The following is a 12926-nucleotide window of genomic DNA, read 5'->3' on the forward strand; positions in this document are numbered from 1 at the left end:
GCACCCTGCGGGTGTCCGCACAGAAGGGCGTGACCGAGGGAGGCCGGCCACACACACAGCCAGCAGAGCCCTCACCTGAGGAAGAGGGCCCAACCAGGTGCTGTCATGGTGACCCCACTTTCAGACAGTGGACAAGGCAGACCGGCAGGGACAGGACGGGGTCGGGGTGTGAGCCGGGGGACACAGGGCAGGGAGCTGCTCCACACACAGAATTACCCAGAGTTCCAAGCCAACGTGGCCTCACCAACACAGACCCTCTGCCTGGTCTGGGATGAGCTGTGAGGGCTGAGGGGTCCCACTGAGTCAGGGTCCCACTCAGAGACCCTGCTGCTGACAGCAGGAACCACGAGGCCCGGGAGCCACGGGGCCCAGGTCGCAGCCAGCAACAGAGTGGACCTCCGTCCTACAGCCCAGAGTGGACCTCGGTCCTACAGCCGAGTGGACCTCCGTCCTACAGCCCAGAGTGGACCTCGGTCCTACAGCCAAGAGTGGACCTCGGTCCTACAGCCCAGAGTGGACCTCGGTCCTACAGCCCAGAGTGGACCTCGGTCCTACAGCCAAGAGCTGAGTTCCAACAGCTGCCCTGCGAGGCCGAGGCCCCAGGTCCAAGGTCCTGAAAGGACAAGCCGGGTGCCCTGCCCCTGGCTCTGCGGTCACTGGTGGGCAGGCCCTCGCGCCGGGCCCCGCGGCCTTGCCTGCACACGGCGCTGACAGGAGGCGCGAGAACCCGGAGAGCTGCGCAGAGGGCGGCCAGCTGTGTGCAGGTTCTGCCTCAGGACACAGCGCACCCGTCACACCAAGAACGGAGGCTCTGCCCCCGAGCGAGACGGCCCAGCGTGAAGGAGGTGCTGTCTCCCGCATGGCGCAGCTCGTCCGCACAGCGCACCACAGCTCTCTGAGGGTCGGCAGGCCAGTGCCGGACCCGGCGTCGCCCAGGCACCAGCCCCAACGGGGGAGCAGGAGAAGCAGCAGCCCGCTCAGAGGCACAGAGCCCAGGACTCGGGAGCACGTCCAGCGAGTTTGTGGGACGGAGGCCCGCCTCAGCAGACAGGCCTGGACAGGAGCGCGGGCCGCGGCCTCCAGGGCCATGGCCCCGACCCCACACCACCCCGTGCTGCTGGCCCTGGAGACGCAGGACAAGCACGGAGACGGCTGAAAGAGAACCAGGACTCAGGATGGACCGCACTGCTTCCAAGACTCACCGAAACCGACTGCAGGAAGGAGACGGTGCAGGCTTGAGGACCAACACACAGGTCGCAGGGGGAACGTGGCAGACAGACTTTCCAGGAGAACTGCACGTCCACCTGGACCCGAGGGCCCCCCTCACACCCACACACAGATCCCGTCACGGCCCTGAAGGAGTTCTGGGGAAGGAGAGAATCCCCACAACCCTGCAGATTCTGCACACAGAAGGCAGGAAGCACTAAAAACACTTTTCTATTCTCGGCCGGCCGTCACCGAGAAGTCGAGGAGGCCGGGCAGAGGCTGACGCTCACGCGCGACCAGGAATCGTGATGAGCACCCCCAGCTCCGCAGGGACAAGCCGCCCAACTCGACGGCAGGAAAGAACTGCAGTTTTTCAGGGAAGAAGACGGAGGCCAGTGAGCCTGTGAGGGTGCTGTGTCCACCGCCACGGGCTGCGGGCAGTCCGCTCCCACGGAGTCCCCACGAGAAGTGAGACCCACACCCACAAACCGTCCGCGGAGTTCAGAGCGGGCCTGCACAGCCTCTGCCGGTGACGCTGGGCGGGCAGCTCGAATCCACTCACACAGGGGAGCTCACCTGCAAGACCGAGCAGCTCTGTGGCCGATTGGGTCAGGTGACGGCACAGGGGACTCAGGCCCGTGGAAATGTGCTCTTGCTTGTGGTGGTGATTATAACGTATACATTTGTCAAAACTAAAACCAGCCCAGCCAGTGTGGCTCAGTGGATGAGCATTGACCCTGCACCAAGAAGTCACCAGTTTGATTCCCGATCAGGGCCCAGGCCCAGGTTGTGGGCCAAATCAACAGTGGGGGGTGTGCAGGAGGCGGCCAACCGATGTTCTCTCTCATTCCTGTTTCTCTCTCTCTCTCTCCCTCTCCCTCCCCTTCTCTCTAAAATCAAGAAAGGAAGAAAAAGTTAAAAAAAAAAAACCCTAAAATCAGACACTTAAAAATGAATCATGATAGCCCAGCCAGCATAGCTCAGCAGTGGAGGTTCGATTCATGCACCAAAAGGTCCCCGATTCAATTCCTGGTCATGGCACACCCCAGGGTTTCAGACTTGATCCCCAGCAGGGGGTGTGCAGGAGGCAACTGATGTTTCTCTCTCATCAATGTTTCTCTCCCTTCTTTTCTAGAAGCAATAAAATCATATTTAAAAAATTAATCACACCCTAGCCAGTGTGGCTCAGCAGTTAGAGTGTCAGCCTGCGGTCCAGAGAGACCCGGGTTCGGTTCCCGCTAAGGGCATGTATCTCGGTTGCAGTTTGTCCCCGGCCCTGGTTGGTCGTGTGGGTGGCGGCCACTCGATGTGTCCCTTCACGTCGATGTTTCTCTCTCTCTCTCTTCCTCTCTCTCCCTCCCACTCTACCTGAACAAAAAAAAAAAAGGAAAAATGTCCTTGGGTGAGAATTAAAAAAAAAAAAAAAATTAATCACTAGAAAGTTAACCCAGAAAGAATAAAAGTGTCAAATATTTAATTAAAAACAAATAAATCCATCCCTGACCATGACTGAGCCACATGTTGCCCAGGGGCTGAGAGGTCCCGGTTCAATTCTGGGTCAGGGCACATGCCCGGGCTGCGGGCTCCATTCCCAGTAGGGAGCGTGCAGGAGATGGCCAATCGATGTTTTGCTCTCATGTTGATATTTCTCTCTCCTTCTCCCTTCCTCTCTCTCTAAACATCAATTATTTAGAATATTTTAAAGTCCAGCCAAGGGCACACAGATCACAGCACAGAAACCCTGGAACAGCCCTGGGGTACAGAAGACTCCAGCAACACACAAGAGAAGGTGTGAGTTCGACACCCTCCCAGTTTGCGGGTTCAGTGCTGTCCCAACCAAACCCCTAAGGGAGTGTGTAGAGTCCATCAAGGAGGGAGGCCTGGCGAGAGCGCAGGGCCGAGGACGAGACGCGACGGCCCCGGAGGCCAGGGGCCCAGCACGCCTGAGACGCTGTCCACCAGCAGGGAGGGGACAGCCCTTCAGACCAGCGGTGCGCGTCCAGCAGGCGTCCATGTGGGAGAAGCAACGCCGCCCCGCCCAGCAGATGAGGGCACGAAGACTGCGGCCCAGGGCAGCTCTGGGACCCGGCACCCTGCGCACTGCTGGGCTTGGGTCTGCAAACCTCACTCAGGGGCACGGGAAAGGACAGGTAGACAGCACAAGAAGGACCCTGTGCATCCGAAGACACCCCTAGGAAGTCAACAAGCTACTGAGCGATGTTACAACAATTTATCTGGAAACGTGAAGAACCACCAAAGACAAAACGGCTACGCCACGATCGGCAGGGCCCAGAGGCCGCCACAGCTGACGCGAGCTCACCCAGGCACATGGGCCACAGGCAGGCGTGGCTCGGCCTCCCTGGGGCGCCGGTACCTGGTCCTCTGTGGAAGGCAGTCACAGACACGGGGGTGGGGGGGGTGGGGGGAGACACCGCCCGGCTTCGCCCTGACAGGGAGACTCCTGAGCATAAACCCAGCTCCCAGCTCCGCCTGCGCTCTGCACCCCTCCAGGGACTGGGGCCCAGGAAGCCCTCCAACAGGCCCACTCGGACCAGGGGCAACACTGCGGACGAGGGTGGGGGAGGGCGGCGAGTGGCGGCCTCAGAAGCACCCGGGGCAGCACTGGACGCTGGGCAGGGCCAGCTCCTCTCTCAGCTCCCAGGAGCGCAGCTGGGGACGCGCACACATGCACACGCACACCCTGCCTGTGCACGCGGCCCCACGCCGAGGACGCGCAGGCCAGGCTCAGGGCCCGGAGGGCGGAGGCGGAGGCGCTGGCAGGAGGGCTCGCGGTGCAGAGGGCCCAGCGGCACAGCTGCGATCAGACCCTTGGGAGCAGCCCTCAGAGCCTCACCTTGTTGTCGAGATCAAAGAGGTAAGAGTCTTCCTCCCGAACGTCGGCCTCAGAGTCAGAGATGAGCTCGCCCACATACCTGCAGACGGGACAGAACATCACCTCTGCCCCACAGCTGCCAGCGGGTCCTCCGCGCGGGGCTGAGCGGGGCTTCACTGAGGCTGCAGGAGACGGGAACGCTACCCGCCCAGGGCTCCAGAGGAACCACCCCGGACGCAGCCCGCGTGGATGGCGCGCCTCCAGTGAGGTGGGAGGGGACGCAGAGCAGGGGGGGCTGGCCTGTGCCCGCAGGGCGCCCTCACCCTGCCCCACCCCAGGCACGCGCCTGCAGCAGAGGGCCGTAGCCCGGTGCTCACTCACTCGCAGACGAAGGTGCCCACGGGGATGTCCTGCAGGGTCCGCACGCCCCAGCCCATGTCCTGAGTGCGGTACAGCTGCAGCCTCGCCCTGGAACGAGGGTCAGTGCTCACAGCCTCGTCCACCACCCTCAGCTCAGGCACAAGACAGGAATCCCCTCTAAAGACATTGTACAACTGCCTACGTGGTGAATGAGCGACTCCCGGGCACCTGGGCACCTGTCTTCACGCCTCAGGGAACAGACCCTGGTCCTTCCCATGCCTCAGTTTCCTCATCTGTAACACGGGAAACCACGGGCTGGGCCCTGGGTTGCAACGAGGACCAGAGGGGCTAATGCTCCTGCTGACTCCAGGCTGTGACACGGGTCAGCTTGGGCTTGGGCCAGGTGTGGGGACTCTCCCAGTTCCCGAGAGCTGTGGGCACCCCACCCGCCTCTGTGCGTGTCCAGTGGTCCTGGTGGGGGACATGGACCGGTCACAGGGCTAAGAACCAGGGCACTAGGGATCCGCTCAGCTGCCTGACTGCAGACCGTCCCTCACAGCCCGGGGCCTGTCGGTCCTCAGCCGTCGGGGCCGGTTATCGACCAGAACCCAGGGTCTGGCTCTGGGAGGTCAGGAGACGCTGGAGGGAGGGATCTGAGCCTGGCCAGAGACCAGGTGCCGGCCACAACCCCAGGGCCAAGTGCCGTGACTCGGGGTGAGGGTCCATGCTGTTCGGGAGGCAACCCCAGCCCTACAGCTGTGGGGGGCGTGGAGACAGGCCTCTGCGCCCAGCCGGCGTCTCTGCTTCCCGCCCTTCTGACCTAATGGTCTGGGCCTCTCAGCCTCATGGCCGGGAAGCCTGGTTGCTGACGACAATGTGTGATCTTGAAGGAAGACAAGGGCTGCAGCCCCACTGCGTGCGCAGACACGCGCCCCAGCCGCGCCCTGGAGAGAGCACACAGCTGGGAACCGCCGCAGACACCACAGCGGCCCTGCGCACTCACCGGAGGCCGTTCTGCACCACGCGGTTGCGGCAGGTCCGCCAGCAGGCACAGGCGTGGTTGCACTCGAACAGCAGGGGCGGCTCCGCCATGTTGAACTCGGGCAGCAGCCGGCCGTCCTGGGGGCGGAGCGCAGTCAGGCCGACACCTCCCACCCCGCCAGACACCCCTCCAGACAGCACTGACCACAGCCGGGGTTTCTGGTCACTCTCCCTGGAGGAGCAGGGCATGGACGCCGGGACGGCACTGCACGGGCCGACTGTGGCCTCCTCCCGCCCACCCCACCCCGGCTGCTGGCCGTGCACCCTCCGCTTCCTGGTCGCGCTCCCTGGACTTCGACAATGAGCACTCGCCCGGCTGCCGGCAAACCCGCCACCTGCTGTCCTGTCCGGCACGCTCGGGTCAAGGCCACTCGCAGCGAACCTGGGTCGAGTGCGAGTCTGAGGCCACAAGGGCTTCAGAGGCTGCTCTGCAGTCAGAACTCGGGGTGCTTGGTGTCGCCCCTCAGGACGCCCAGCTCCGCACAGCACACGTGACCAGAGAGCCCGGCCGCCCCGCCAGCGACAACATAGCCCCCACGTGACGAACCGCACAGCCGCCCTACGCCCACGCCCTTCCTCTGAGCGGACCCTGGGGCAGCCCGTCTGCTGCAGCCTCCACTCACAGCTGGTGCCTGCTCCGCACGCAGACACCCTGGCTGCGCCCCCTCAGTGACCCCCGAACCCCCAAACCCAAGGATGCTGAGGGTCCTGACACTGAACTCGAACTCTGGAGCCTCTCCTGTCTGCTCTGCTGCCCGCACACCGATGCTCCGGCCGCCACCCTGCCTCCCCCTCAGCGCCCTCTGCCCTGCACTTGGCCGCCCACTGCAGGTCCACCCAGGGCGCTGGCGCCTGCCCCACAGCCCTGCCCCCACCAAGGACGTCCCACGCCTGCCTCGGCTGCCCTGCTGCTGCCACAGCCGGGCAGGGGGAGACGCAGCGTGCCCCGCGGACTCACTACGCCAGGGCAGTGCTCACCTGGCCGTACCAGCAGCGCATGCTGAGCTGGCCGCACATGCAGGTGCTGGAGGAGCAGTCGTCGACGCACACGCAGTACTGCGGGCACATGGACACAGGTCACACGGGCCTCGCCCTCGCCCCCGCCGCCTCCCACAGCTCAGATCGGCTCCCATCTATGGGGTGCTTCCTGAAGGCCACACTCATGGGGGGGGGGGGCACAAGCTGGCTCAGCTCCCAGGGTATGAGGTGTGCAGGCCTCTGGAAGGAGGGTGTGTGGGCTGGGAAACATTCAGCCAGCGTGGTGGGCGGGGGCACGGCTGGGGCCCAGCGGGGATGTAGGCTGATGCCCTGGGAGGCCTGCTTCCAGCCCAGTGGAAGGCAGTCACTGAGCTCTAGGTCGGCCTGAGGGACCCAGGGGCCCACTGCCGCCCCCACAGCGCTGACCTGCAGGTGGGTGATGTTCCTGTCGATGTTCATGGGGGACGTCACGCAGTTCTGAGAGACGTACTTATAGTTGCTGGGGCTGGGCTCGCTGTCCACGGCGTTCACACAGGGGATGGGCACTCGCTCGTAACCGCGCGCAATGTCTCTGCCACGGAAAAAGGGGAGACGGCACCTCGCTGTGACAGGTGCTGCCCCACCCCGGGCTGAAGAAAACCCACAAGGCTGCGCCGAGCCCAGCACAGGGCCTGCATTGGGGCCAGGCCCTGCTCAGGGAAGAGTTCTCGGACGCTCACAACCCTCTCACGGATGGTTCGCGCCAGGACGCCCCGGTCTGGGACGCGCCTCACCTGCTCACCGTCTTCTCCACGGGGACAGGCCTGTCTGGGGCCGAGTCGCGCAGCGCCTTGCTCATCTGCAGAGCGCTCCACACCTGTGAGTGGAGGCTGGCGCACTGCAGGGGCGTCTCTCCCTCCTTGTTCTTCAAGTTGACATCTGAATCCCGAGAAAGAAAGAGGCTAAAAGGAAAAATGCAAGCCAACAAGACATTCAGATCTTCATTTAAAAGACAGGGAGATGAGACTTATGAAATGACTATACTCGGTAAAAATACTGAGAACGCACCACTTGTTCTTAAATTCATGGAGCTCGCTGGCCAGTGCTCCTGGAAGGACTGGCCGAAACTCACCAAGAGCACAGTCCTGACCCCTCGCCCATGCTCACTGCTCGAGCAGGATGCGAGTGTGAAGCACCAGGAGGGTGTGGGGTTTTCCTGCGTGTCCATAAGGTGCCCACACTGACAGGCAGGGCAGGGGGTGAGGGCACAGAGCCGGCCACCACTGTGTCCATGGGCACTGCCTGGCCCGACCTGGGTCAGGACCAGCTGCCGCGAGCTCTCCCTGCCCAGGGGCCTCCCTCCAACACACCCACGGCGCTGGGTTGCTGCTGAGGTCCAGTGAGGGTACTGCCCCACGGCAGGGGTCACCCCTCGTTTCCAGGTGAGGCAGGTCACCTGAGGTGACAGATCAGGCGGTTCTGCTGATGAGAACAGGGGCCAAACCCAGCTGAGTACCGTGGACAAAGGCCTCGGGCAGCAAGAGCTCCCAGCAGCCAGCGCCAACATGGCCCCCAAGGGCTCCTGCAGCGGCTGCCCCCGGACACGGCTGCCCCAGGCACTGGGGCTTTCTCACAGAGCCCTCCCAGAACCAGGACTGTGCACGCTGACCCCATGGAGCCGCGCAGGGCACTCACACCACACAGGCGTAGCGGTCCTCCCGGGCGGCGATGTGCAGCGGCGAGTCCCCGTGGATGTTCACGGCGTGCAGGTCACACCTGGCGGCCAGCAGGATCTCGGCTATGTCCACGCAGCCCGAGAAAGCCGCCCAGTGCAGACAGATGTTCTCCTCCTGCGGGGGCGGGGTGTGAGGGCGGGGCAGGACGTGAGGGCAGGGCGGGGCTGCGTCCCTGTCGGTCATCAGGAACCAGGCCGCCCAGGCGCACGCACCACTCGGCAGGGACCTCATCTGGTCTGAAAGGTGCGTTCACTTCGGAACAGACCTCATCATCGAGAGGACAGGTTAACACGTGTGAGACTCAGAAATTCTGATGGGCCAGCTCATCAGACTGAACCGTGCCGCACAGAAGCCTCTGAGAACTGAACGCTGCAGCCCTGCTGGTCGGCTCAGCGGTTAGAGCACTGGCCTGCGGACCAAAGGCTCACACGTTTGATGATCCGTCAAGAGCATGTGCCTCGGTTGCAGGTTTGATCCCTGGCCCCAGTCAGAATTGCGCGGGAGGCAACCAATCGATGTGTCTCTCACATCGATGTTTCTCTCCCTCCCTCCCTCCCTTCCAATCTCTCTAAAAAAAAAAAAATCAATAGAAAAAGATCACCAGGTGAGGAAGAACAAAAAAATGAAAATGTTGACAGGACGTGAGGTGCTCACAGGAGCTCACCAGGAGGTCACGGCCTCTGAGAGAATAAACGTGTGCCGGGCATGAGAAGGGAGGCGGAGAGAACGCACAGGAGCGGAGCAGGGATGCAGACTCTCCCAGGACGTTGGGGGAAGACAAGAAGAGGAACCAGCACCCTAGTGGGGCTGGCCCTGCGGCTGTCCTGGCCAGCCCCACCCAGGCACGTGCCTGCCCAGGCGCAGCAGGGACCCACCCTGCCCAGCTGGCCCTGGCCCCTAGGCTGCAGCAGGAGGCGTGGCACCCAGGCCCTGCCTGTCCCTGTCCCTGTCCCTGCCCCTCCCTGCGGGGCCCAGGCCTCCGACACGAAGCCCAGACGGCTGAGTGCTCTCCGTAGCATGGGCTCAGTCGCCCCACCTTACTCTAAGTACATCCGCCGCTTCCAGCTCAAGGAACTTTAGAAAAAATAAAAGCGGGAGAGGCCCCGAGAGGCCCTGCACCCTTGTCCTCGTCAACCAGGCCGGCAGGCGCGTGGGTGCCGTTCTGCCGAGAGCGGCCCTTCGCCCGCAGTGTTGTCTGAAAGCGGTCTGGCCGGACGCCCTTCCTGACGGGCCTCTCGGAAGCTCTCTCCCACCTCTGCCCCCGGCTCCCGCCCTCTCTCACCCGTGAGCTCCTGAGCAAGATGCGGTTCCTCGGGGCCTCCCCTTCCCTTCCTCAGAGTGACTCCTGGTTTACAACCGCTCCCCAGCCTTCCTGGGCCCTCCCGCCACTGGGCGGCGCCTCTGCTTCCTGCAAAGATGGGCGGGGCCCAGGCCAGGCCCCGCCCACCTGAGGGGGCCAGCAGGACGAACAGAGTGAACGGTCAGGTCACTGAAAGGTCGTTGGTCTGCCCTGGCCGGTTTGGCTCAGCGGTTCAAGCGTCAGCCTGCGGTCCTGAGAGACCCGGGTTTGGTTCCCGCTAAGGGCATGTACCTCGGTTGCAGTTTGTCCCCGGCTCTGGTCAGTCGTGCGGGTGGCAGCCACACGATGTGTTCCTTTCACATTGATGTTTCTCTCTCTCTCTCTGTTCCTCTCTCTCCCTCCCACTCTACCTGAACAAAAAATGGAAAAATGTCCTCGGGTGAGGATTAAAAAAAAAAAAAAAGGTCGTTGGTCTGAGCCCCAGTCAGGGCACAAGTGGGTTCAATTCGTGGTCAGGCTGCATACGAAGGGCAACAGAGCCATGTTTCTCTCTCTTCCTCTCTCTAAGCATGTTCTCAAGTGAGGATTTTAAAAAACAGTCAAGCCCTGGCCGGTTTGGCTCAGCGGTTGGTTGGAACGTCAGCCTGTGGACCAGAGAGTGCGGGTTCGATTCCAGCTTAAGGACATGCACCTCGGTTGCAGTTTGTCCCCGGCCCTGGTTGGGTCGTGCGAGAGGCAGCCAGTCGATGTGTCCCTTTCACGTCGCTGTTTCTCTCTTCCTCTCTCTCCCTCCCATTCTATCTGAACAAAAAATGGAAAAATGCCCTCAGGTGTGGATAAATAAACAAACAGACATAAAAACCAAAAACAGTCAAGCCCGGCCGGTGTGGCTCAGTGGACTGTGTTGTCCCATGGACTGAGAGGTCCCTTCAATGCCCAGGCAGGGCACGTACCCGGGTGGCTGTTTCTCTCTCACATCGATGTTTCTATCTCTCTCCTTTCCTCCTTCTCTAAAAAAAACAACAATAAAAACACATTGAAAAACAGAAGCAGACAGAGCCCAGGACTGACACCAACAGGGACAGCTGGCTATTGCCATGGCGCAGTCGTCTCTGGAGCAGCAAACGGACAAACAGAGCTGCAACGCACAGGCCAGCACTCACACAGGACTGCAGACCATGACGGCACTGCGAGCTGGGACGCTGGGTCGGCCCACACAGAGGAGGGCTGATCAGCAGCACTTCTGGCCCTAACGGCACCTGCTCCTCTGCGGACGACAACCGCAGGCCCTAACACGTCGATGGAGGGCTGGCACCCAGAACCACGACCTCCTGTCTCTCAGGAACAGGAAATAAACACCCAGGAAACAGGAGCACAGGACCTGAGCAGCCCCTTCCCCAGAGACCAGGCTGACCCTGGACTGGGTAGACGTGGACACTGACACTTGGCAGTTTCCCAGAAGGGCTCAAACACACGGGCCCTGTGCCCCAGCCTCACCCGGGAGATGAGAGCATGTGCCACGCAAAGCCCTGGCCGTGCCCGTCCGCAGCTGCTCCAGCTGTGGCAGCCCCACGGCAGCATCCCAGTGCCCTGCATGGGGCAGGCTCAGGAGCTGCAGGCACTGGCCAGGGCCCCTTGCGCAAAGACTCGACACGCACACGAGTCCACCCTGGCAGAGCGGGCAGCGGCAGAAGGGAACTGCTGGCCTGCCGGAGGGTCTGGGTGAGAAACCCTCGCCACTCACTGCAGGTGTGGGGGCCGCCCGTCGCCCCCAGCAGGCTGCTGAAGCGCAGTCATGAAGCTGGCCCATCACACAAACAATTGCGCCACTGAATCAATGCTTCCGGTGCCCACACCGTCCCCCCGGGACCTTTGCGTGAGTGGACACCTGCCTGGCCCACGGACACGAGGCAGAGCTCTCTGAACAACTGCGCCACTGCTGGGAGGCTGTTCACGGCGTGGAGGTGACCGTCAAGAGGCCAAGGAGACGGCGCCCGCCTGGCAGACTCCGCCATGCCCTTCCCTCCACCCTCCCCCGACCTCCCCGTGCTTTCCAGTTCAGCCCTCACACTGTGTCAGCATCCTCGGGCGACACTGCGGCCCGGCCCCGGCCCCGGCCTAGACCCTCGGGGTGTGCTGCTGCTGACCCTGTGCGGACCCTGGGTGTCTGACGGGCGAGGTGGAAACGGTCTCCGTGTCAAGTCTGCATTTCCATGTTGTTATCGAGCCCACGAGTGTGTGGCTATGTCTTCCACTCAAGGCTCTGGTGGCTCCATCAAGGTGGGCATAGCCAGAGCCCAGCCCTCGGCCGGGCAGCACCCAGATCCCCCCCCCCCCACTGGCTCTGTGGGTCCCCAAAGTCCTTCAAGGCAGTCAGTGTCCCTCTACCACCTGGCTCCATGCAGCCCCAATGACAAGGGCTGGAGGGCTTTTCCCAGGGGCTCTGCTCAGGCCTCTGCCGTGGCCCCACACCCCAGCTTCCGCAGACACACCTGTCTACACACCGACGACCACCCCCGTTTCTCAAATCAGCCCATAAACCACACCCTTTCCTTCCACGGCAGCAACTGTGTCAGAGCCAGGGCCACACCTCACCTGCCCAGGTGTGGGCTGCACCCAGGGCTCCACAGTCCCGGCCACGGCCACGGGAGTCGGGGACACAGTCACAGTCCACACTGCCCGGGAGCTATGACTGGCATTGGCTCCACAATGACCACACTACCACGAACGATGGGAAGGCAGGTTGGAGCCGCAGGCGGGCAAGAACAAGGGCCACTCTGGTCACCCCACCCACCTCCCGGGCCCCGTCCCAGCCCACACCGTGACACTCACGTTGTCCCGGATATTGATGTCCGACCCCTTGGACAGCAGCAGCTTCACCAAGTCCACGTGCTTGTACTCAGTGGCCCAAATCATGGGCGTCCAGCCTCCATCATCCTAATTTCAGAAGAAAGGAAAGATCCACCCCCGCCCTGAGGGGGACGCGGAGAGGAGCACAGGCCCTGCGGCGCACGGGTGCACGGCCGGGTCACGGAAGACCGGACCTGCCCCGCATGACGCCGAGTGCACGGACTGGGTCACGGAAGACCGGACCTGCCCCGCGCGGCACCGAGTGCATGGACCGGGTCACGGAAGACCGGACCTGCCCCGCACGGCACCGAGTGCATGGACCGGGTCACGGAAGACCGGACCTGCCCCGCACGACGCCGAGTGCACGGACTGGGTCACGGAAGACCGGACCTGCCCCGCGCGGCACCGAGTGCACGGACCGGGTCACGGAAGACCGGACCTGCCCCGGACCCAGGAGTCTGGCCGGTGGAGGCACCACAGGGACAGTGTCTGCTGGTGTTAGTTCCTGGGGACACAGACTCTCAGCAGGAAGCAAGAGTGTCAGTGGGAACTGCAGACGGACGGACACCTAGGCGCAGGGGCCAGGGAGCGAGAAACTGGGCCGACCGTGTGCAGATGGGCTGGCTTCCTACCGCCTCGAGCC

At 62.9% G+C, this 12926-nt stretch overlaps 1 protein-coding gene across 10 annotated transcripts in view; it reads right to left on the reverse strand.

The window, feature by feature from the left end:
* Positions 1 to 12926, reverse strand: part of EHMT1 (euchromatic histone lysine methyltransferase 1) — a 77021-nt gene that overhangs the window by 4067 nt on the left and 60028 nt on the right. For 6 of the 10 annotated variants that reach the window (XM_036260440.1, XM_036260444.1, XM_036260439.1 and 3 more), the window contains 8 exons: positions 12266 to 12370; positions 8093 to 8247; positions 7192 to 7359; positions 6845 to 6989; positions 6419 to 6496; positions 5403 to 5518; positions 4421 to 4507; positions 4061 to 4139 (listed from right to left, as the gene is read on the reverse strand). In XM_036260440.1, the coding sequence (XP_036116333.1) occupies positions 4061 to 4139; positions 4421 to 4507; positions 5403 to 5518; positions 6419 to 6496; positions 6845 to 6989; positions 7192 to 7359; positions 8093 to 8247; positions 12266 to 12370 (933 nt within the window). Of the gene's footprint in view, positions 1 to 4060; positions 4140 to 4420; positions 4508 to 5402; positions 5519 to 6418; positions 6497 to 6844; positions 6990 to 7191; positions 7360 to 8092; positions 8248 to 12265; positions 12371 to 12926 lie in introns of those variants that run through there. The other 4 variants (XM_036260442.1, XR_004959475.1, XR_004959474.1 and 1 more) reach the window with 4 other exon arrangements.

Source organism: Molossus molossus, unplaced genomic scaffold (assembly GCF_014108415.1).
Source record: "Molossus molossus isolate mMolMol1 unplaced genomic scaffold, mMolMol1.p scaffold_m16_p_14, whole genome shotgun sequence".
NCBI classification, from domain to species: Eukaryota; Metazoa; Chordata; class Mammalia; order Chiroptera; family Molossidae; genus Molossus; species Molossus molossus.